The 22672-nt window shown below is 37.6% G+C and overlaps 3 protein-coding genes, 1 long non-coding RNA gene and 1 pseudogene across 5 annotated transcripts; 3 read left to right on the forward strand and 2 right to left on the reverse strand.

The window, feature by feature from the left end:
* The first annotated feature begins 6344 nt into the window (after nucleotides 1–6344).
* On the forward strand, nucleotides 6345–8141 carry LOC126620633 (dof zinc finger protein DOF1.4-like). The gene has a single exon (XM_050288844.1). It carries the CDS (start codon nucleotides 6869–6871, stop codon nucleotides 7742–7744), a length of 876 nt encoding a protein of 291 aa, XP_050144801.1. The 5' UTR covers nucleotides 6345–6868; the 3' UTR covers nucleotides 7745–8141.
* A 1313-nt stretch (nucleotides 8142–9454) lies between these two features.
* LOC126624768 (uncharacterized) lies at nucleotides 9455–11531 on the reverse strand. 2 transcript variants are annotated; one of them, XM_050293880.1, is made up of 3 exons: nucleotides 11300–11531; nucleotides 10033–10232; nucleotides 9455–9907 (listed from the first exon to the last, which is right to left on the reverse strand). In XM_050293880.1, the coding sequence occupies exons 1-3, from the start codon at nucleotides 11393–11395 to the stop codon at nucleotides 9655–9657; spliced, it is 549 nt and encodes a 182-aa protein (XP_050149837.1). In that variant the 5' UTR covers nucleotides 11396–11531; the 3' UTR covers nucleotides 9455–9654. The 2 variants fall into 2 exon arrangements, with proteins under 2 accessions (XP_050149837.1, XP_050149838.1); XM_050293881.1 differs by having other exon boundaries at nucleotides 11306–11526.
* A 2397-nt stretch (nucleotides 11532–13928) lies between these two features.
* Nucleotides 13929–15307, reverse strand: LOC126620896 (uncharacterized). Its single transcript, XR_007622723.1, has 2 exons — nucleotides 14769–15307; nucleotides 13929–14529 (listed from the first exon to the last, which is right to left on the reverse strand). It is a non-coding gene; the product is annotated as an uncharacterized LOC126620896 (long non-coding RNA).
* Nucleotides 15308–16007: 700 nt separating this feature from the next.
* On the forward strand, nucleotides 16008–17246 carry LOC126622944 (polyphenol oxidase latent form, chloroplastic-like; annotated as a pseudogene).
* Nucleotides 17247–20026: 2780 nt separating this feature from the next.
* Nucleotides 20027–21035, forward strand: LOC126622466 (polyphenol oxidase, chloroplastic-like). The gene has a single exon (XM_050291257.1). It carries the CDS (start codon nucleotides 20200–20202, stop codon nucleotides 20866–20868), a length of 669 nt encoding a protein of 222 aa, XP_050147214.1. The 5' UTR covers nucleotides 20027–20199; the 3' UTR covers nucleotides 20869–21035.
* The last annotated feature ends 1637 nt before the right edge of the window (nucleotides 21036–22672 follow it).

Below are 22672 nucleotides of genomic sequence, written 5' to 3' on the forward strand. Positions count from 1 at the left end.
TCTACCTAGTACAAGGTCTTTTGGGAGCTCATTGGCTTCGGGTTCCATCGGAAATTCGAAGTTAAGCGAGTTCGCGCGAGAGCAATCCCATGATGGGTGACCCACTGGGAAGTTCTCGTGTGAGTTCCTAGAAACAAAACCATGAAGGCGTGGTCGGGGCCCAAAGCGGACAATATCGTGCTACGGCGGAGTCGAGCCTGGGCCGAGATGTGACAATTTGGTATCAGAGTCAATCCTTAGCTGGGAGTGTACCAACGAGGATGTCGGGCCCCTAAAAGGGTGGATTGTGACATCCCACATCGCCCAGGGGAGTGAATTATGTAAACCTTATATGTATATTCTCATCTCTACCTAACTCGAGGCCTTTTGGGAGCTCACTGGCTTCGAGTTCCATCGGAACTTCGAAATTAAGCGAGTTCACGTGAGAGCAATCCCATGATGGGTGACCTACTGGGAAGTTTTCATGTGAGTTTCCAGAAACAAAATCGTGAAGGTGTGGTCGGGGCCCAAAGCGAACAATATCGTGTTATGGTGGAGTCAAGCCCGAGATGTGGTGGGGGCTCGGGTTGGGATGTGACAATTTATTGTGACATCCCACATCGCACAGGGGAGTGGATCCTGTAAACCTTATATGTATATTCTCATCTCTACCTAGCACGAGGCTTTTTGGGAGCTCACTGGCTTCGTGTTCCATCGGAACTTCGAGGTTAAGCGAGTTCGCGCGAGAGCAATCCCATGATAGGTGACCCACTGGCAAGTTCTTGTATGAGTTCTCATAAACAAAACCGTGAGGGTGTGGTCGAGGCCTAAAACGGACAATATCGTGCTACAATGGATATGAACCTTGGATGTGGTGGGGCCCCGGTCGGGATATGACAATTTGCTATAAGAGCCAATCCTTGGCTGGAAGTGCGCCGACGAGGGCATCGGGCCTCTAAAGGGGGTGGATTGTGACATCCCACATCGTCCATAGCAGTGGATCATGTAAGCCTTATATGTATATTTTCATCTCTACTTAGCACGAGGCTTTTTGGGAGCTCACTGGCTTCGGGTTCCATCAGAACTTCGAAGTTAAGCAAGTTCACACGAGAGCAATTCCATGATGGGTGACCCATTGGGAAGTTCTCGTGTGAGTTCCCAGAAACAAAACCGTGAGAGTGTGGTCGAGCACCAAAGCGGACAATATCGTGCTATGGCGGAGTCGAGCCCGGGATGTGGTGAGGGCCTAGGCCGAGATGTGACAATTTATTGTGTCATCCCACATCGCTCAGGGGAGTGGATCCTATAAGCCTTATATGTATATTCTCATATCTACCTAGTATGAGGTCTTTTGGGAGCTCACTGGCTTCCAGTTCCATCAGAACTTCGAAGTTAAGTGAGTTCGCGCGAGAGCAATCCTATGAGTGGTGACCCACTGGGAAGTTCTCGTGTGAGTTCCCAGAAACAAAACCGTGAAGGCGTGGTCGGGGCCCAAAGTGGACAATACCGTGCTACGGTGGAGTCGAGCTCGGGATGTGCTGGGATTCCGGATCGGGATGTGACAAAAACTCTTAGACAACTTTCTTTATAATTAAGAGACTTTTTATTATTATTGAAGACACTTGTTTATTATTAAAAATATTTTCTTTAATTCAAAATTCTTATGAATTGAGACTATTTTTTATTTTGTGTTCTTATAATTCAAAAATTGTCCTTTATAATAAGAAAAGTTGTTTAAGTGTGTTTTTTTTTTTTTTTGATAAAAAGAAGTTGGGAAATTTTATTAAAACTCATTCAACCTCTTTTTACATCCAATTCTAAAAATATTTTATTCAAATTCCTAGTTCATCCTTGCATAAAACTGAAAAAAAAAAAAAACAAAATCAAAATGTCTTTTTACACCCACTGGCACTTCCACCTCAAACCCTACCAAAGATTTGCTGGTGATTTTTCACGGCAATTTTTGTCTTCCATGGCAGCCCATTTACCTTTCACAAGCTTTGACATCTAACGCCTTCCACACAACACAAAGGTACCCTTTCACGTTGCCGACTCTGTAACACTCGAAAACTGTGTAGGCCCCGATTTGCTTTCGGCATTTGTCGGTTGAAGGAAGTGAGCAATAAAGAAGAGGAGGAGGAGGAGGTGGTGGAGGAAAATATAGGATGGAAACAGAGAGAACGAAAAAAAGCCTAAAAAGATAAGACGTTGACAAAAAAAATTTTAATTGCATTAATGAAGAAGACGTCGGAAAGCTGCGGGCGTTGGTAAGGCTGATATGGGTTCATCTCCCTTCAATATATTCTTCTTCTCTCACATTAATTTAAGGGTAGAGTGGAGAGTTTATTGGCAAAAATATTTAAGTTGGGTGTGGAAAGAAGTTTTTAGGGTTCAAATAAAATTTCCCAAAGAAGTTTTGTGAAGAATTTTTTATTAGTTCTCCTTATCAATTTTTAGTTTAATTCGTTGACGACATATATTCTGTCATATACATTTTAGTTAATTAATTAAAACGTGTGTGAGACTGACCATATAGACAAGAACCTTTACCTAACCAAACCAATTCGATCAACAAGTTTGATTTCAATTCCTTTCACACCCTGTCTTTGATCTTAATTAATTTGATCAGCATCTAACAAAGATTGGAATTTGTTTCAAATTATTTATTTAATGAGTTTCCACTTCGTTTGGTGCCTTAATCATATTTGGTGCCTTAATCATATTCATGCACGTGGATCCCCAGTTCTTACCAATTTGACGGCCAAACCTCGATCCATTAATGATGATAATATAGGACAATGATTCTCTTTCTTTTAAATTTTCTCCTTTTCGGTTTCTTTTTATTTGAAAGGTTACAATTAAATCACATCAATATCTTTTAATGATTTCTTTATAGAGAGAAAAAAGAAAACAAGAAACCTGAGAGAGAAGAGAAGGAATACGAGGAAATTTGGAAGAAAGAGAATCATACACCGATAATATAAACTCATCATATAATTAATTCATTCGCTCTTTACACATAAACATATTTAGGCCAAATCGGATAAGTGATCCCTATGGTCATAAGGTATTCGAAAGACAGCCCATGTGCTAAAAAAACTCGGATTTAAACCCTTGTGGTGTACTCCGTTAGCAAATTTAGTCCAAAAGTGATTTTTTCAGTTAACTATTTGTTAATACATGGGTAAAATTGTACTTTGACATTTTTACTGGGATTTTGGTTTAAATGCTATCTGAGTTTTCAATTTCTGATCGGTTAGAATTCTATTAGAGTTGGCAGGCAACATGAATGGATTCTTGCTGTGTGGCTTTGAAAAACACCCATTTGAGAAGACCAAGTGGTTTCTGCGATGGTGGTTATGGGTTTTGGGGGGAGAGGGTTAGAGGGAGTTTCAATAACAGGCTTTGGGCTAATCAGTTGAGAACTAACAAGAGGAAGGTGATACCTGGAGCTATTCTTGCTGTTCTTACCTCAAAAGATGTCGAGGCTGTCGTAAGTTAATCCTTTCTTATGTTTGATTGCCCATTTGATAATTTTTGAGATGAATAAGTAATTTGTATGATCACTGTCATTTGTGTATGTTAATATTTGTTATTTCGTTAACTTTATATGTATGATGAATTATGAAAAATGTTTTCTTAATCATGGGTTCAGTCTCAGACTCTGCAAATGCCATCGTTACCTAGGTGGAGAGTAGACCCGAAAATGTAGCTTCGATTATATTAAGACAAGGAAGAAGAAGGTGCACATGTTAAAGTACAATTTTACCCATGTATTAACAGATAGTTAACGGAAAAATCACTTTTGGACTAAATTTGCTAACGGAGTAAACTACAGGGGTTTAAATCCAAGTTTTCTTAGTACATGAGTTATCTTCCGAATACCTTATGACCACAAAGATCATTTATCTGATTTGGCCACATATTTATGATGAACATAAATATCTCTACTAATTAATAAAACCCTATTTGTCAACCAAAAGAGGGTGAATAGACAAATTAGTTTTCTATCACACAAAAAAAATGATGGGCAATAATGTAATTTTACAGGTTCAAATTTTGCTGTTTTTTATTGAAACCTCATCTACAGGTAATGTTAAAATACCTCCAATATTAAAAAAAAAACGAAAACAAAAACCTCCCACTCCCCCCCCCCCACGTTCTCTCTCTCCCCTTCTCATTTTCTAAAAAATGTGTTCATACACACAAAGTGTGTAGACAAATACTATTATTTATGATGAAAACTTTCTTGTTATTATCTCTTCTCTACTAATTAATAAAACCCTATTTGTCAACCAAAAGAGGGTGAAAAGACAAATTAGTCTTCTATCACAAAAAAAAAATTTGAAGGGCAATAATATAATTTTACAGGTCCAAATTTTACTGTTTTTTTTAACCCTCACCTACAAGTAATGTTAAAATACCTTCACTATTAATAAATAAAAAAATTATAAAAAAAAACCGAAAACAAAAACCTTCCACTCCACCCCCCCCCCACGTTCTCTCTCTCTCTCCCTCTCTCCTTCTCATTTTCTAAAAAAATGTGTTCATACATACAAAGTGTGTAGGCAAATACTAATATTTATGATGAAAACTTTCTTGTTATTATATTATAATTTTGCTCAAAATTAAGAAGTTAAGAATCATGTCAACATGCACATAGACATAATCAAATGATCTAGTGAAATTCAGTCTCTATTTTGTTACAAATTCAAAACACATTGAGTTCAAAGATCAAGAATGACAAACAGCAGTAAAATATGAATTTTGTGGGGAAGTGATTATCGCACGCTCATTTTCTTCTTTTACATACACATTTATTTGGGACCTTATAATTGAACAAATCAACGAATAAAGATTCACATAAATTAGAATTTAGGGTTTAGAGATTAACTATTTCCCTTTGCAAGGATCACGTACCCTTATTCTAGCTACATTGCACATATTTGCATGGTGCATGGATGTGATTAGAACACGTAAGGCCAACCTGTAACATGTAATCACATGTATATATATAGGACCATGGGATCATCAAAACCCTCCAAATACTGTAATACAAAAACCCACTTGTGACTACGTGATGCTCGACTGTGCAATTTTATCCCTACAAAATTGGGTCTACCCGACAACCCCTCTGCGACACTTTGATCGCACAACAAGACGAGCTAGCTAGTTAGTCCGTGGATACTAGTGTACTTGATTCCTATTTATGTTCATATAATTTTATTCCCAAATTTTCCCTAATTGTTATTGTAAATGGTATTGCTGCACACAATGTCATCTAGAACTAGTGAGCTTAATTTTAGGAAAACAATAATAGTCCGATGACGTGATGTGATAATAGTAGCTCGCTCGATGGTGTGATGTCATAATAATAAGAACAGTACTTGAGACACTACTAGTCTGATGACATGATGTGATAATAATAATAGCAGTACTGAAGACACTAGCCAACTTATTATCTCATTTTTGTGATATATCGATTGATATGGTAGTGTTTTATATGTTCATGTTTAGACCAATTCTTGAATGAGCCGCTCGAAAGGTTGATGCATATAAACAAGTTTTTGTTCTGCGTCTTCGAGCTATATACCCTCATTTAGTTCTGGTCACTCGTATTAATGTGATAAATTAAACTATAAAAGAAGCATAAATGTTAAAACCAAAATTTTACAAGTGCTTTAGTGGTTGGCTGAATTTGCTTGATTTAATCCTAACATTCTAATCTAGCCATCTGCAAAATAAAACTTTAACGAAAAGCTCCCGGTAATGTTTATTTTAACAAAAAATCACATATTTACTCTAAAAAGTCAATTTTGGTACTATTCACTTACAACATCTTTTTGTCATTTTCGTTAAAACTCAAAAATTTCAAATCATTTTCATTAATTTTTCTTTTGTAAAATCGATGCATCACATACCTTATTGTATTTTACTGTAGACTCTTGTTAAAACTCTTATATGTAGCATTGCTTGCACAAACCGTGTAATATGAAATATTTTTGCTCACCACTTTTAAGTAATAATAAGGTTCACCATCTTATTTATCATTATTAGATGAATTTAAATTTTAAAATCTAAGTATTAAATAAATACAAATTTTAAAATTTAAACTTAACAATGATAATAAATAAAGTTTTACTATTTAAAGATAGTGAACAGAAATGCACTCGACCTTATATATGTTCCTTTTACATAGCCAACGTATGAAGCACTATCAGTGGTGTTGAAGGTAGCCACATGTCACCAACCCCCCTTGACCTTCGACGTTAAGTAACTCTCTCTCTCTCTCGCTGTCTTGTCCACGTTGTTTCTTCTCTTAATTTACTTTAGTATTTAAATGTTTTCATTCTATAAAATTGTAGGGATGATGAGTAAGGAATAAGAGCATGGTACTATTGATTGTCACCTAAGTTTGCACAATTTTTATATGGTTGCCACCACACACCAGTGCCAAGCCCCACACATCTATCAATCACAACTATCCTCGGCCATACAAAACCTTTCATCTTCCATCATAATTTCTTAATATTCTTCTTACACTAATTATCATTACTATTTATATTATATATATATTAAAATTATTAAGATAAGGAGACTCAACTTAGACGTGCTCACTTCTCATGAGTTTCCTAGGCATTTCATTGCACCTGAAGCCATACAATCACTCATTTCCTCCGACGAACACGTTACCCTTTTGCTTATAAACAACCTTAGTCTCGTCCTCGTCAACTTCTTCAGACCGCTTTCTCTTTTCGACGACCGTGTTTCAGGGGCTAGAAAAATACCCGAAGAAGAAAAGAAAAATCAAACACACTTATTCCTTGATCCTCATCTTCATTCGGGTTACTCGCAATCCATTCGTTGTTTCGGGTTTTGAGTTGAGGAGATGGGATTGAGTACTAAGCAGGTCAACAGTGACGGGCTGGATTGGAGTCAGACCAGCTTGCTGCAAGCTCAGACGTTCCAGCTGCCAAAACCACCAACCGCCGTGAGGAGGCAGCTTCAACAAAATCAGCAGCAGCAAGCTGAGCCATTAAAGTGTCCGAGATGTGAATCAACGAACACAAAGTTTTGTTACTACAACAACTACAACAAGTCGCAGCCAAGGCACTTCTGCAGAGCTTGCAAGAGGCACTGGACAAAAGGCGGGACTCTTCGAAACGTCCCGGTTGGTGGCGTCCGTAAAAACAAGCGCCTCAAAAAGTCATCAAACACTTCTCCCTCAGAAGCAGCTGCCACAACCGTTGCAAACACTGCGGCGATTGATGATCACCATAAGCGGGAAACTGCTGCGGATGCTCTCTATCACGCACTTATCGGTCCCCAATCTTCGCTTCCGCAACAGAATTTGGACAACACAATCATATTTTCGTCAGCAGGTTTAAGTAGTAGTACTACTTTGCCTTTTCTTCATCAAAGTAGAAATCTAATAACCTTCGATCCCTTCTCAAGCTCAATTAGTACTACTACTTCAAGTTCCTTTGACACAAACCTCTCTTCAATCTCAACATCTTTGCAATCCTCAAACGTTTATAACTACGCTGGCGCCGAAGATCAGTTCAAAGCCACCGTAGAGGAGCCAACCATCACAAGCATCATGCCAAATATTCTTCCCCAGCAGCCTAACTGGAAAGCCCCCTCTCCAAGCAACGCCGTGGATGTGTACTCGAACGACTGGAATTGGGAAGACATCGAAACCCTCGTTTCTACTGATCTCAACCTGCTTCATTGGGATGATTCTTCTGATCACATACATCTGTAAAATAATGAATTAGCCATCTTCATTAGCAGTATGTTAATTTTGGATTGCGTGTGTGTGAGACTTTTACGACGCAGAAACAGTATCCCAGTTCTCTCATGTGTCACTGTCAAGTTTGTCACAGTTTTTCTACTTGTGCCGATCTTCAGGTGATATAATTTCTGTTAGTTTGCTCTCTCAACTTGTAATTTCCAAACAGAGATGTAGACTGTTCGAAGCTATCTTTGTCCTTCGGTTTCAGCTTCCAGATATTTTATTTTTGAAAAATATATATATTTATTAATTTGTAAGTTTGTATCTCCTGGTTTTTATTTAACTTGATGGAAGATGCAATTACATGCATGTAAAGGAGGTTTATATTACGGTTTCTTTGTTCAATTGAATAGAATTAATTGGTTTATTTTTTTTATTTTTTATGTCATAGAATTTTCAATTTTGGTGAGTGGTTTGTGATAGGGATAGAAATGGGGACTCCTACTACCAACAGGGCTCACTGAAAGAATGTGATGGAAGATTCTTGTGGATATGTATGTATATTTGGACATCTGAATAAGATTGCACAGATTTGTTTCCCCATATTTTATGGCCACTGGTTCTAGTCCCGACAAATTTTGGGTTGTAAAGTAAATAAATTCTTAACAACTTTTTTTTTAATGTTCTTAATCGTAGTGAAGTATTTCGCATTGTATCTCGATTAAATGAATTAAAAGAGAATCAAAGAACACAGAAAGAAGTGCACGACACGAGAAGAAAACGAGAGTGAAAAATTCACGACGTGTTTCATATGTAATACTATTTTCCCCATTCTAGTGTTGTGTATTTGATCATTCTTAAATTTCTTGGATTGAGCCCAAATTTAGCTTGTCTCAAAGTGGCCATATTCTCATAATTAAGATCCTCTCTGGATTTCACCCTCGGGAGCCGTTGAATCTAGCAATTCGGACCATTTAAGAAAGAGATAGATGAGGGTGTTGGAGAGAAATGAGGGCATGATTTTGAGTGTGAGGTGGGCAGCATGATTTAAATTTAATGATCCAGATTGTTGAGTATGTCGGCTCCAGAGAGTAAGATGATCTCTCAATCCCTATTCTCACCTCAATCCCTATTCTCACCCTCTTACTCCAGTTCTAAAGACTACGGATTCAGGACGTCCATTTTGGGGCCACAATTGTGAGACATTTTTGTTTTCTTTTTATTAAATATAAATCATATTTTAGATGCTTCAGGCCTACATTTTCCTCAGATCCATGTGTAAAAAATTAGGACCTTGAAGCAAATTGTAATCGATGGATGGCTCCAAAAGCACCAGTCCAATGCTAGAGCTGTAAAGCGAGTGAGCAAAACTAATCTAGGAATGGGCTGAGGCACCGGACATATGCCAGATATTAGTTTGGGGGCTCGGTTGGAACGAACGGACTACCCATTTTCGAACGGAAAACGGATGCGTGGAGCGGCACCTTTCCCGGATCAATGATCTAGAACGGAAACTCAGTTACGGCTACCCCGTCAGCTGTCTGATGCGGGCTAGTGGACTATTGTCTTGGCCGTTGTTCGGCGAGCTTATAAACGCTGGAACTGGAACTGGACTTGTTACACTGGACAACGATCCAATGTACTAAGAGGAGTGAGACTCTCTACAAGACTGACTTGGACTCGATTCCAATCTCATCCAGTTCCATCCACCGAACAAGCCTCATGGTAATTGAACTTACATTTCACGAAACATAAAACCCCAAATATCATACATAAATCACTAATATTCGAAACATACATAACTCATGAGCATTTCAAATATTCAATCATATGTCCTGTTAAGTTACTCCATACTCATATAGACATGTCAGTTACTAGTCAACCAACTACATGTGACAATACAAGATCACTCTCACTTCCCTCCAATTGGTTTCTCTATTCTAAAGGTTCTGCATCCTCACACCGGCGTCTCTGCTGTAGGGAGCCGGGGATTCGTTAGCCCTGGAATAGCTAACATAGTAAAGCTCCGAGAATATGCCTGTGAGGACGACAAATGCAGCCCCAGCTCCGAAGATTCCTTTCCTCAATGTCTCACATGAAGGGTCTTCCATAAACGAAGCCCTGTACTTTGTGTGGTATGCATTTCTCACTGAACCCGCGAGAAGGCATGCCTCAGCAATGACAAAAAGCACCCTGAAGTTTTGAAATATAAGAATAGCATATATCTTTCGACAACACATGATATTGACCTTATATAATCAACCAGTGTTAACAACTATAATATCTGAGAATGCCCGGATTATATGAGGAGCACATACCAGCTGGTAACGAAGAGCATAATTGCCCACGACCGAGAACCGCTGGGTCTCAAAGCCCTTCCACAGCACAAGCATCGACTTGCCACCATTATCAGAGCTTGACTTGCCAATAAGAACAGAAACGATCCCACACCTAAGCCAGTTGCAATGTCAGAATCATATACACAATAGCTCGAATCTGCTTCGGTTTGAATCTTGGCCTGCAAGGGAGAGATACTAGATAAAGTAACATGTGCATCATTTCGACTGAAATTGCCCGACAGGTCAACTAACAATGTGTCTAATTGTAGAAGAAACCGCTGATTCTAATAACTTAAGCTATTAGTGTGTGTTCCTCCTCGTTCCAGTTAACGTCAAATTCAAAAATTAGAAATGGAACTGTCCCTGCGATTCGTGTAGAACGTCAGTGACACACACACCTCTCCCCTTTACTTCGGCTTTTGAGATTTTTAATATCAAGAATTTGAGGGTGAATCTCAAGTCTCAACTCAAAATTCCTACCAGACAGGTTTACCTCTCTCATCTTGCTTGATCTATCAGTGTTATGTTGATTAACAATCTTGAAAATTTGTTGCCTCTCCCAGCAAAATTGACATGTAATAAATCTGATAAACCCTACTTTTGTATTCTAACAATGGTTTATTAGCATACAAAATATTGAACAAATATAAATACGCCCTACGGTTTGGACTTTTTCGTTTGAGAAACGCCAAAAATTAAACCAACGGTCTAATAAAAAACTAAAGGATGGTGCTACCTACACACCCTTCTTACATTTCACACGCCGCTTCTAATTTTCGATCGTCGGATTGAAGAAGATAAAATGACAGAAATTAACAAGAGGTGAGTGAGTGAGAGGTAGAAATTGATGGGTTAATAGCACCATCCAAACTAAATAGCCATTCAAAGGCAGTATTATTGGTTTAATCTCCACAGAAAAATTATGTCCTCACCAATAATTAAATAAAATTTACACACTGATTTATGGATTTTTGTAAGGTTTTCTAAATCCTTTATAAATCTAATCAATCCTTATTTTGCTTTAAAAACTCTGTTTCATATTTCCCACTATTTTTTTTAAATAGCAATAAATCGACTATTTCTGTCTGAATGCAAAATTAAAGTATATATTGCTGTAATCAATCTCTAATTCTGAAAAAAAAATGGTGGAACATATATATAAATAAAAAAGATCAAAACTTGAAGAACTCTAAGTTAAGAATCATATGATATTAGTCCTCCCAAGAAAGAAGAGAAAGACACACACACTTACAGTGGACCTTCGCTGCTCAGCGGCAACAGCGAGCGCAAAAGCAACCAGATCGAACACAAAAACGACAACTAAAAGCAGCGTTGAAGCCATCCCACAAAACCTCTTTCTCTCGAACTCGAATTTCGTCAAAAACCCCAGCACAAATCGCAGAGACAGACAGACAGACAGACACGAAAAAGAAGATAAAAGCGTTTGCAGTTGGACAAGGGTTGTACGATCCACCGTAAAACCAATTGGTAATATAGGGAGTGGTCCAAGATCATATAAGCACATAGCAAACCGTATTCCTCACCAATGTGGGACAACTCTCAATATGCCCCCGCACGTGTAGCGGATTTTCAAGCCTACACGTGGACAACAACCGGGTGACGTTCAAGCTTACACATGGACAACAACCGGGTGACGTGGAGCACGTATGGACAACAACCGGGTGACGTGGAGCGCGTGTGACCGTTTGGCTTCGCACGAGGATAACCCGTTCTGATACCATGATGAAATTGAGGTTCCACCATAAAACTAATTGGCAATATAGGGAGTAGCCCAAGACCATATAAACACATAACAAACCGTGTCCCTCACCAATGTGGGACAATTCTCAACAGTCTACTCTCCTTATTTCCGTGCCCTTTTGTGCTCTCTTGTTTTATGTAATCATAATTAAACCACGTCAACATTTTATATTGTTATTTTATAGAGATAATAAGATAAAAATAAATTGTAATATAAAATGTTGACGTGATTTAACCGTGACCATACAAACAGGAAGGCATGAAAAAGCACGGGAATAAGAATGGCAGACAATCCTTATCCTTTGCAGTTACAATCAAACAGATTAAATAACGTTGTTGCAAATCAAGAGTCGATACCCACTCGCACAAAAGGCACGCGCTTCTCTATGTAAAAGTTAAAAGGAAAATTAATGAAAAATTGTTTGAAAACTTTAAGTTTTAACAATAAAGATAAAATAAACGGTAAAGCGAATAGTATCATGATTGATTTTTTAGTGTAAAAATATGATTTTTCGTTAAAGTGAGAAGCTTTTCGTTAAAGTTCCCAAAGTTAAAAGCACCTAACTTTTTTTTTGACCTTTCTCTTTTCTTTTTTTTCAATGGTGCTAACAGGGATCAGGATCATTTCCTAAGCAAAATGTGAGGATCCTCTTGATCAAGCTCATCGGGCTGTTGAAATTTTATCCAACGGTTACAATTATTATAACTTTTAAAGGGGCTCCTGTTTGTAACCGTTGGATAAAATTTCAACGTCCCGATGAGCTTGGTCAGGAGGATCCTCACATTTTGCTCAGGAGAGGATCCTGATCCGTGTTATCTAAACGTTAGCTCTCGATTCTTGATCATCAAATTGAACAAATTGAACAAACTGAAAAAAATTTATTGACAAAAGATTAATAAAAATGTGAAAAGTAAAATTAAAATGATGAATAACACTTTCCTTCTTTTATATTTTTTAAGTGTGACTTTATCTTTCTCTTTTAAACTTTTATTTATTTACTTCATGGTGAAGAGAACATGAAAAAGGTGAAAAGGAGCTCAAATATTATTAACAAAACCAAAATTAATAACCTTCGCCACTCCCGAGCAAATAAAGGGAATTTGGACTCTCTTACAAAGGTGAAACTTTTGCATCCGGCTACTCAAAGTTTAGTTGATAATGCATCGATATCAATATCCTTAGTTAATAAGAAATTGACATGCTGTTAAAATAATATAATTTATGATTTTCTGATTAGTGAATTGTGCTTTTACAATTTGACATTAGCTTTGAGTTTGGATGGCGAGTTAAAACGTTGTTGTACTTGGCAATCTTGCTAGTTTGACCAAAAATGCAAAATAAAAAACGTTTTTTAACGAAAAGTTCCCGGTACTGTTCACTGTAATAAAAAATCACATTTTTACATTAAAAAGTCAATTATGATACTATTCACTTTACCCTTTATTTTGTCCTGATCGTTAAAACTCAAAGTTTTCAAACTATTTTCATTAGTTTTTCTAAATAAAAAAGGTTTTGTTGCCAAGTTTATCACGAAATCCTTGTCATGCTTAACAGTAAATTGTAGGACCGGGGAGCAAGGTTTTTATTTTTTTTAATATATTTTTTTATATAAGTAGTTATATCTAAACACTTATTTTTACTTTTCGCATATCTTCTAAATTTACAGTCATCAAACTGAATGAATTGAAAATGATAAATGAAAAAAAATTACAAAGGTGTATAGAAGGTAAAAAAAAATAGTGTGAATAGCACTATCCTTTTTTTTATAAGTGATGTGCTGGTCCATTTGGTTGCTAGCTGAATCTCTTTGGACATTTACTTTTACCATGAAGTCAATTGTAATGGAAACCATCTGTTAACGTTTACTAGTTCTAAAAAATCAACAAGTTACAAAAGAACTGGCAAAAACCCTTAATTGCGTTGATAGTTATCCTAATGTCATGGATTAAATCATTATCATTGCAACTTCGTCTTGATTGTAGATGGTTTCTTATACAATTGAAAAACCTTATTATTGGCTGATATTGCCATAAGATGATGCTGATACATTTCAATATACACATAAATATTTTTCACAATATATATATATATAAGACGAACATTAGAAAGTGAGTAGATAAATCAAATATTTGCATTTTTAGTTCATTTGTCAAGCTTCATCCTCAATTAATCAATTCCATATGTTACATAAGATCTTTGATTTCTAGTCCTAAAAAAAAAAAAAAAGTAAAATAAGGTGACCATCTTGTATGCCTTGGCACCAAAGTAACCACCAGACTGTTATCATCTTCAGCTCATCGTACAACAAGTCCGTTATCTCTATCCGCAAACTACTTTCTTTTCATAGCATTTCTTTGTTAATTTTATCATAAATTAAGAGATTGCGCATAGAGATCACGGACTTGTTAGAGGATGAATTGAATACAATAACAGTCGGGTGGTGACTTTGGTGCCAAGGTATGAAAAATGGCCGGCCCGGTTTTGTTTATGCATAGCCTGCATATAACTAACAAAAGAAACGAGATCGAAGTAGTAGCATGAGGTCAAGGACAAAGGGACTTGTTGGAGGACTTCGAAGCTGAAGGTGAGAAAGGTAGCACTCTGGTGATGAATTTGGTGCCAATTATGGATGCCATAAACTCATGCAGATTCATGTAGATCGAAGAGTAAAGATGAACTCACTCCATAAGAATGGATTGGATCGCCTCCAATTCCTGACAACAAATGCTCAAATTAACAAATGCGACGGCAATAGTTTCATATATAATCAAAAAAGAAGAATCAAATGACGGAAACAAAAAAGTGCATAAAGAGAAAACGGGAGTGCGAACTTTTCTCCTATGCACTCCTCTCCTTTTTTCTAGAAATTGAATTGAGTAAATCAAACGAGGATCGAATCGCGTGAAGATTGAAAAAACGAGAGGGTGAAAAGAGAGAGACTGCAATAACTTACTTGAAGTTGAAGTAGAGGAGCGCCTGTGTGATTCTCCTGTAAAACTGCCAGATTTCTGCTGCAATGATCCATATCTGATGATCCATATACACACACGTATATATATTTAATATATTTCTGAATCAGATAGGCAAGGTTGTGGAGTACTGGAATTTAGTACAGGTACATGTAAGATGTAGTACAAATTGTCGTGCAGTGCAATGTAGTACGAGTGAGAAAATAAAAGAACAAATGGCAACAAATGAAATGGCGTTTGCATCAAAGATTCAACAAACCGAATACTTTCCACAGAAGAGTTGGGGCAGCATAACTTTGATGAAACATAATCATGTTAAAAATGAATTAGGATTCTCTCTCATCCTCTTTCCGTCCACTCCTCTCATATTCTAAATTTTATCTTTCTCTGTTTATAAAAAAATAATATAAGATGTTGACGTGGTTTAACCGTAATCGTTTAAATAGGAACGGAAAGAAGAGGAGGAAAAAAAAAAACAAAGGAAAGAGAATCATATTCCGTTAAAAATTTGGGGCAGCTCAAACTTTTTATATCTGCCCAATTTGCTGGTATGAGTTAGGGTCCGTTTATATATATATATATATAACAATTTTTTGTTTACAGTTAAAAGTGCTTATTTAGAAAAGACCCACGGGAAATATTTAATGTGCTTAAAATTTAAGATCACTTTTAGATTTCGTCCTAAAGACGGCTAGAATATGCTTTTAATTGCTAAAAAGTAGTTCAGTGATTAAGCAATTTAGAGTATGCAAGTTTTTACTAAAAAAAAAAAAACTATAGCCTAAAGAAGTAGAAATACTCTGGTATAGTCGTACGCGTAACTTTACTCGTCCATTAAATATATATACGAGGATGATGATCCACCAAATTGGGCTCATGTAAGACTCGAATGCAAGAGGCCACCGTTACATTTCTTAAGTGAACATATTAACATAAAGAGTGCTGTACACAAGGTAAATGAATCATTGAAGTAGGTGTGATTTTGACAAGTGTAGGCCCTGTTATCAAAAGTCTCGTCCTTATCTTGACTAAAGCATAGTAACATAGAACGTGTGGCTGCAAATGTAATTAGTCACTCCAAATGACGTAAATTGTTCATACATATCCCTTTCCACCAAATCAATCTATTCTGGAATTCAGACGGTTACAAATAAAAAGTCTTTTAAAAGTTGTAATAACTGTAGTTGTTTGATCAAAATTCAACGATTCTGATCCTGAATTAGATGGATTTGATAGAAGGGGGTTTTAACGAAAAGTCTGCAGTACTGTTCACTTTAACGAAAAATCATATTTTTACACTAATAAGTCAAACCTGGTATCATTTATTTTACCTTTTATTTTATTTTTATCATTAAAACTGAAAGTTTCCAAATATTTTTCATTAGTTTCCTTTTCATTAGTTTTCTTTTATAGAAAGAGGATCCGGATACATAGCTCTTTACAAAATGGAAACAAAGTTGTGGCTTCTCCTCCACCACTATATCCTCCAACACCGTGATTACCACCTACTCCACCGCCCCTTCAATCCCTCACATCTTCCCAAACAAATCCCAGATTTCCTTAGTCAGAAATCTTAGAGGTTCATGTAAAGCAACAACAATCAATAGTGACCAAAACCCTAATCGTGATTCGCAAATTTGTCTAGTAAAGTTGGATAGGAGAAATATTTTTCCTTGGTCTAGGAGGACTTGCCTTGGCGACTCATAACAAAACAGGGCCAGCAAATGCGGCAGAGGCGTGAAAGAAGGTCGTGAAATGTCTTAAGAACAGAATGTCAAACATTTTTCATGTTTCTCTAGCCTATTTTGTTGTATTATTTAACATTGTTTTTCTCATGGGCATAAATTAAATTGCATATTTTTAGTTTGTTGAATTATGTGTGTGATAAAAATATAGCAATTATGCACTATATTTGTTCAATAGGTAGTTTTGGTTGTGAGCAGTAAGTTGCCAATAGCTTTGGACTCGGTGGTGAGTGTGATCGTGCCGCGGCCGAGGAGGTCGAGGAGCAAGAAGGACAAGGAGGAGGAAGAGGAGGTGTTGGTGGTTGAAGGGATTGAGTTTCTGGCGGATAAGACTCTCTAGTTCGACGTGCATGTGAACGATGACGAGGACTTGCTGAGCCCACCCGACATGTCCGAGTTTGCAGGGAGCTTGGTGTATTTGCCACAGTTCCAGAAGAAGGTTAAAACCAGCCTGCATCTTGGGATTACGGACTTGTTGGAGGACTTGGGAGCTGACGACGATGGCAGTATTATGGTAACTTTGGTGCCAAGGAATGTCCAGCGGCCTGTCACCATTGGTCGGGTCAAGATCGACTATTTTACCTAGATAATTAAGAGCGTACATGATAAAATCATGGGGTCGTTTTTTGTTTTTTATTTTATAATTTCCGTTCCAACTTTTCAAACAGTTTGTGTGTAACTGAGCACGGATTGAATACATCTTGATTTGTTGATATATAGGTAAACATGAGTATTATAATTTTCTTGCTTCACTTGTAAATTATTGTAAATTATTCGTGTTAGTAATATAACGTTGTGGAAGATGATCATCAAGGATCAAAATACAATAGTATAGCTACATATCGATCATCCAGATTCAGAATTTCATACCAAGTAGCCATGCTGACTGCCGGCTGAACTACCTTTTACATCGTGCGGCCTCCTCTTTTGCTCTTCTCCACCTGTTATAGTACGAGTACTAGCAGTACTGCTAAACACGCCACTCTTGAATAATTTGTCCGCATGGAAGTTGTACCTTGTTCTCATCAACAAATCTGCTGCTGTGCTTTGCTTGTTGTCCACTTTCGTGTCTTCGTCATTGGCTTTCCTCTTCTTACCTGCTCCCGCAACATGATTTGAAGTACTGGAGCCTGATTTGAGTCTAGTAACTGGTGTCGGCCACCATGGAAGCATGTATGGGAAGACAGCCATCACGGAGTTACTAATTGCAGCATAATTAACCGGAGTGATCCTACTAGTCTTCCTTGCCCTTCTTACACGAATGTTGCACATGACAATGTGTGCACTGAGTTCTAGATACAAGATATCTTCATTATTTGGGTCGAAAGCAAGCACCCCTACTTTACCATTCTGGATACCGAAGCGCTGCCTGCCAAACACCATTTGCCTGCACAGTTGTCAACCTGATCATCATCTTTCAACTCCCAAACACACTCAGATCATTCGCTCAATTCTGAGCTAACTGGCACATTCGCAGACACGTACCTCATCTAGTTCTGTTACACACATCTAGGAATTCAAATCTTGTAGCTGTGTGAGTGAACTGATCATGTTTAGGCATATCAATGAAGCGACAATTGACATTCGTATCACCAGTGCTATTACTAGTGATGCTTGCTGTGTTATTATTAATGGAGTTGGGATCCAGCCCTATACATGTCCATCGTACATGCGTCCCCAGTACAACTTTCCTTTGTAAGCAGCCCCTGCTTCGAGAGTCAAGCTATCAAAACAAAAGCTTCATGCTTGTCCATTTACGAATTCAGAAGAGAAGATCTCTGCTTTGAACTGGAAGGAGTCTTATAGAAATTCAGAAAAAAATCCGCAGAACCTTGTACCTATTCTCAACATTAAACTGGAATAATGTTTAACTACCGCTACTACCACCACTTTCTTCTTTTATTCGGCTTGTCATCTTCCTTGCATTCCTTATTTTCACAGATGAATCCTACACATATTTCCTCGTGACACTGAGGAGGGGGAGGAAGAGCATCCCACAGCTTAGCGTATGGATCGCAAATGTATATAGCAATCACATTGACGATACATGTTGCGCAACATAAAACAAAGTCATAATATACTCCTACCACAACTGGTTCATAATCTTGTGACTTGACAGGACCTTGATAACAAGGGAGGAAGCTCAAAGAGAAGCTGCATGCTTTGGGGGCCAGAGGTTGCTCGGACAAGGAAATGAATTTCCCCGTGTTCATTGGATCCATGAACACTAGAGTAGCACGTAGAATGTGATTTGCATCATCACTTATGAGACGCAGAAAACGATCAATAAAAAAAAAAAAATAGAAATGAGACCGTTAAAATGACATTTAAGTCACTGATCTGATCATTCGCTAAAATATGAGAAAAGACTAGAAACTTAGGCAACAGATAATGGGCTAGAAGTTGCCACAAGAAAGTTTGAATTATGTTGGGAAGCAGCACACAATCATGTAAAAAGAAGTCGTTTCTTCGTCCTTGCAAGCTAAGTAATCTTTGTTTCCCTTTCTGTTAACGTTACCGACACCAACTAGTCAAACATTTCCGGTACGCGAGACAAATTAAGTATTGAAACCAAGCCTTCTGCCAGGGCTTCCCCTTAACTGCTCCTGCATTCCACCTCAATTCCTAACCGATCAACTTCTTCAATCCCTCCCATCTCTCTAGGAATTTTTTCATTATAACCAAAACACGGATGATACATAAAGTGTTTTATATAAGTAGTGAGAAATTTTATTTTCTAAGTTATTATCTTTTTAACATACATATCTCACAATTTGTATAATAACACATCGTGTATTACTTCGTGTTCCGTCACACTAAAAAAATCTCTACATCTCTCAAATTTCCTTAAGTTTATCACACGTTACTTACATGCTTAACTCACATGTGTCACGTTATTAATTAATACTAACACGCATTAAAGAGTCAGAAGTAACCCAAAGTTGTTAAGCCTAGAAAAAGGTGGCGGTGAAGGCTTACGTTGCTTCCTGCTGTGGTATTTGGTGAGTGTTCTCGCTCACACTCAATAACAAAATGAGAGAGCTAGAAACCTAAAAGCAACAAATAAGTGGTTCAGAAGTTGCCACTCGCCACAAAACAAGAGATTATTTCATTCCATACATAAAAATTTAATTACGAATAAGTGGTAGGATCAGTCGCACATGTGCGTATTATTGGAGTGATTTCAACCATTATAAACTTACAAGTTCCATGTAAATAGTCAGAATTAGCCCCCTCATAAAGATGTTGATTTTAGTTGCTTATAATTTATGGATTTCACAAGAATAAATGATTATAATAACATGATTGACTTACTTCTTATGTTTATGATTTGTGCATCTTATAAGTATGAATAATTTCACGAACATAGAAAGTTGAAAATCAATATACATACATATGCACAAATAAACGTATAATTTCACTACATTATGTGCACGCAAAGTTCCAATGAATTATTTTTAAAACATCTGCAGTTTATATAAACCCCAATCCCGACATAACTTAGTAGCAGAGCAAAGTATTCAATTAATTAACATTTTCGTGACGAGAGGCCAAAGATGCCATTTTAAGTAAATCTGTTTTCTATCTAATACCGACATCAAGTAGTCAAACATTTCTACAAACACTTGGTCGGCGAAGACAATTAACTAATAAAACCGAGCTATCATCCATGGCTTCTTTCTCACTGCCCCTGCATTCCACACCAATTCCTAGCCGACCCACTTCTTCAATCTCCCCCATCTCCAAAACCCACTCCCAAATTTCCTTCCTTCGAAATCCCAATCCTTGCTTTGCATACAAAGCGTCGTCGAACAACCCACAATTTGCAAGGCGAGACCTTCTCATCGGAGGGCTAGGAATATACGGCGGATCAAAGATGAGCGAAATCACAGGGAATTCTGGCGAATCGGCGGCCGCCGAGACTACTCCAAACAGGGTCGTCGAACTCAGTGAGTTACCGATCACTCTGGACTCGGTTATCAGCGTGATCGTGCCGCGGCCAAAGAAGTCTAGGACCAAGGCGGAAAAGGAAGCGGAAGAGGAGGTGCTGGCGATTCAGGGGATCGAGTTCGTAGCGGACGACACCGTGAAGTTCGACGTTCACGTGAACGATGACGAGGACGCGCTGAGTCGACCCGACAAGGCCGAGTTCGCCGGGAGCTTCGTGTATTTGCCGCACAAGCGGAAGGAGGTGAGGACGAGCCTCCGCCTTGGGATAACGGACTTGCTGGAGGACTTGGGCGCTGACGGCGACGACAGCATTAAGGTTACCTTGGTGCCTAAGTATATCAAACGGCCCGTTACCGTCCGTCAGATCAAGATCGAGTTTCTGAAGTAAGGGTGCGCAGAGAGATATGCGGGTGTGCTGAGATGATTTCCCGTGCAAAACAATGCAGACTTGCAAAAATAAAAAAGCACTTAAACTAAGTTTTATTATGTTTTTATGTATTTAATTAGTTGCTTGCATTGTATTTTCGATTCTTAATGAATTCTGTATTTCTGTTCTCTTTTGCTAATTAACAACAAATATCAGAACTCAGAAGGTAGCGTTATCCACTCTCACTCACACCCTTTGTTAATTTTGTCATTAATCTTTTTCAATATATCCGATTCAACGACTCCAACAATTGAAAGTTGATATGAGTGTGTGAGAGATAAAAATAAATGTGTGAATAGCCCCTCTCACATCAGAAATGATTTACATTGGTATTAAAATAAATATTATTATAGAGTGTGATATTCATATATTCTTTTTTACTTCTCACACACCTTTCTAATTTTCGACTGTTGGATTAAATGAATTAAAGAAAATTAAAATGACAAAAATTAACGAGTTGAGTGAGAGATGTTAAAAAGGCGTGTGGAATTATGGATAGCATTCCCCTATTATCATTTCTCATCGTCCAAAATAAATCATTTACTACAAAAAAATTCATTCTTGTGCAGGCCCAACCCAACATTGTTATCAGAGCAGATTGGGCTAGCCCGGTAATTTGGATCAAACGGGCCTGACCAAGATTACCATTTTTTCTTTAATCAACAGAGCACCAATTTGATCACTGAGCAAGGAAAAGGCCGAGAAGCTTTGCACCCAGAGATGGTTTGGTATGGAGTCAATTTTAAAATGGGTCAGGTTCTAATATTTTTTTTTTTTTTAAATTACACCCGAATATTTTGATATTTACTCAATTTATACTTTTTGATAGGTCAAACCGCTATTAACTAATGACTTGAAAGTGCGGAGTTAACCTAAAATGTCCTCGAGTTGTTTTTTGTATTTTGGTTAGTGGGTTTGGAACTTTGGAGGACAAGTCATGCTTTGATTGTTAATAATCGAACATACAATCATCCTAACAAAGGGTATAAATTTGAAATTTTTCAGAAGGATATGGTGTATTGGGCCAAAATTAAAACTTCATGGCTGATTTTAAAACTGATCCAAAACGTTGATGGTGTAAAACATATTTAGCTCAAATGAAACGTCAATGTTAAACCACGTGGATCCAATGCTAGCTGCATAAAAAGGAGCACAATGAATTAAGGAGAAAACCCTAACCACCAAGATAATTCATCGCTTAACTACCTTTAGATGATTGAAGGCATTGCAAAATATAAGAGGGCTATGTTTTCATAGAATAATGAAAGAGAGTTTGTGATAATTTAATCACTATTTAGCCGTTAAATTATGGACTTATTGTTCAAATTATTGAATGTTTAAATAACAATATCCACGATTCGTACATGGCTAACACAAAAAATTAGCTACCATAGATATAGGGTATAGAATACATAAGATAGGGTAGTGATATCAAGACGCCCATTTTACTTTCACACAACCTTATTAATTTTGAGCCATTGAATCTGTAGAATTATCAAAGAGACGGGTCAAATGCCTACTTCCAACAATACCGATATTGTCCCCAACTTGGTAATTACCACTTGCACAATCCGTCGAGTGTGAGGTTTTATCACAAAGGCCTCGGTATTAGTAGGAGTGGGGTTAGATATTTAAACTCTTCTTTTATCAAAGATAGGGTCGACGTAGGATATTTAAACACGCCCTCTCACGTATGACCCAAGTAGTGCGTCACACATAGGAGATCCACACATCGGTAGCCACGTGGAGCCAAAGGGTACTCACC

Source organism: Malus sylvestris, chromosome 5, assembly GCF_916048215.2.
Source record: "Malus sylvestris chromosome 5, drMalSylv7.2, whole genome shotgun sequence".
In the NCBI taxonomy this organism is placed as follows: Eukaryota; Viridiplantae; Streptophyta; class Magnoliopsida; order Rosales; family Rosaceae; genus Malus; species Malus sylvestris.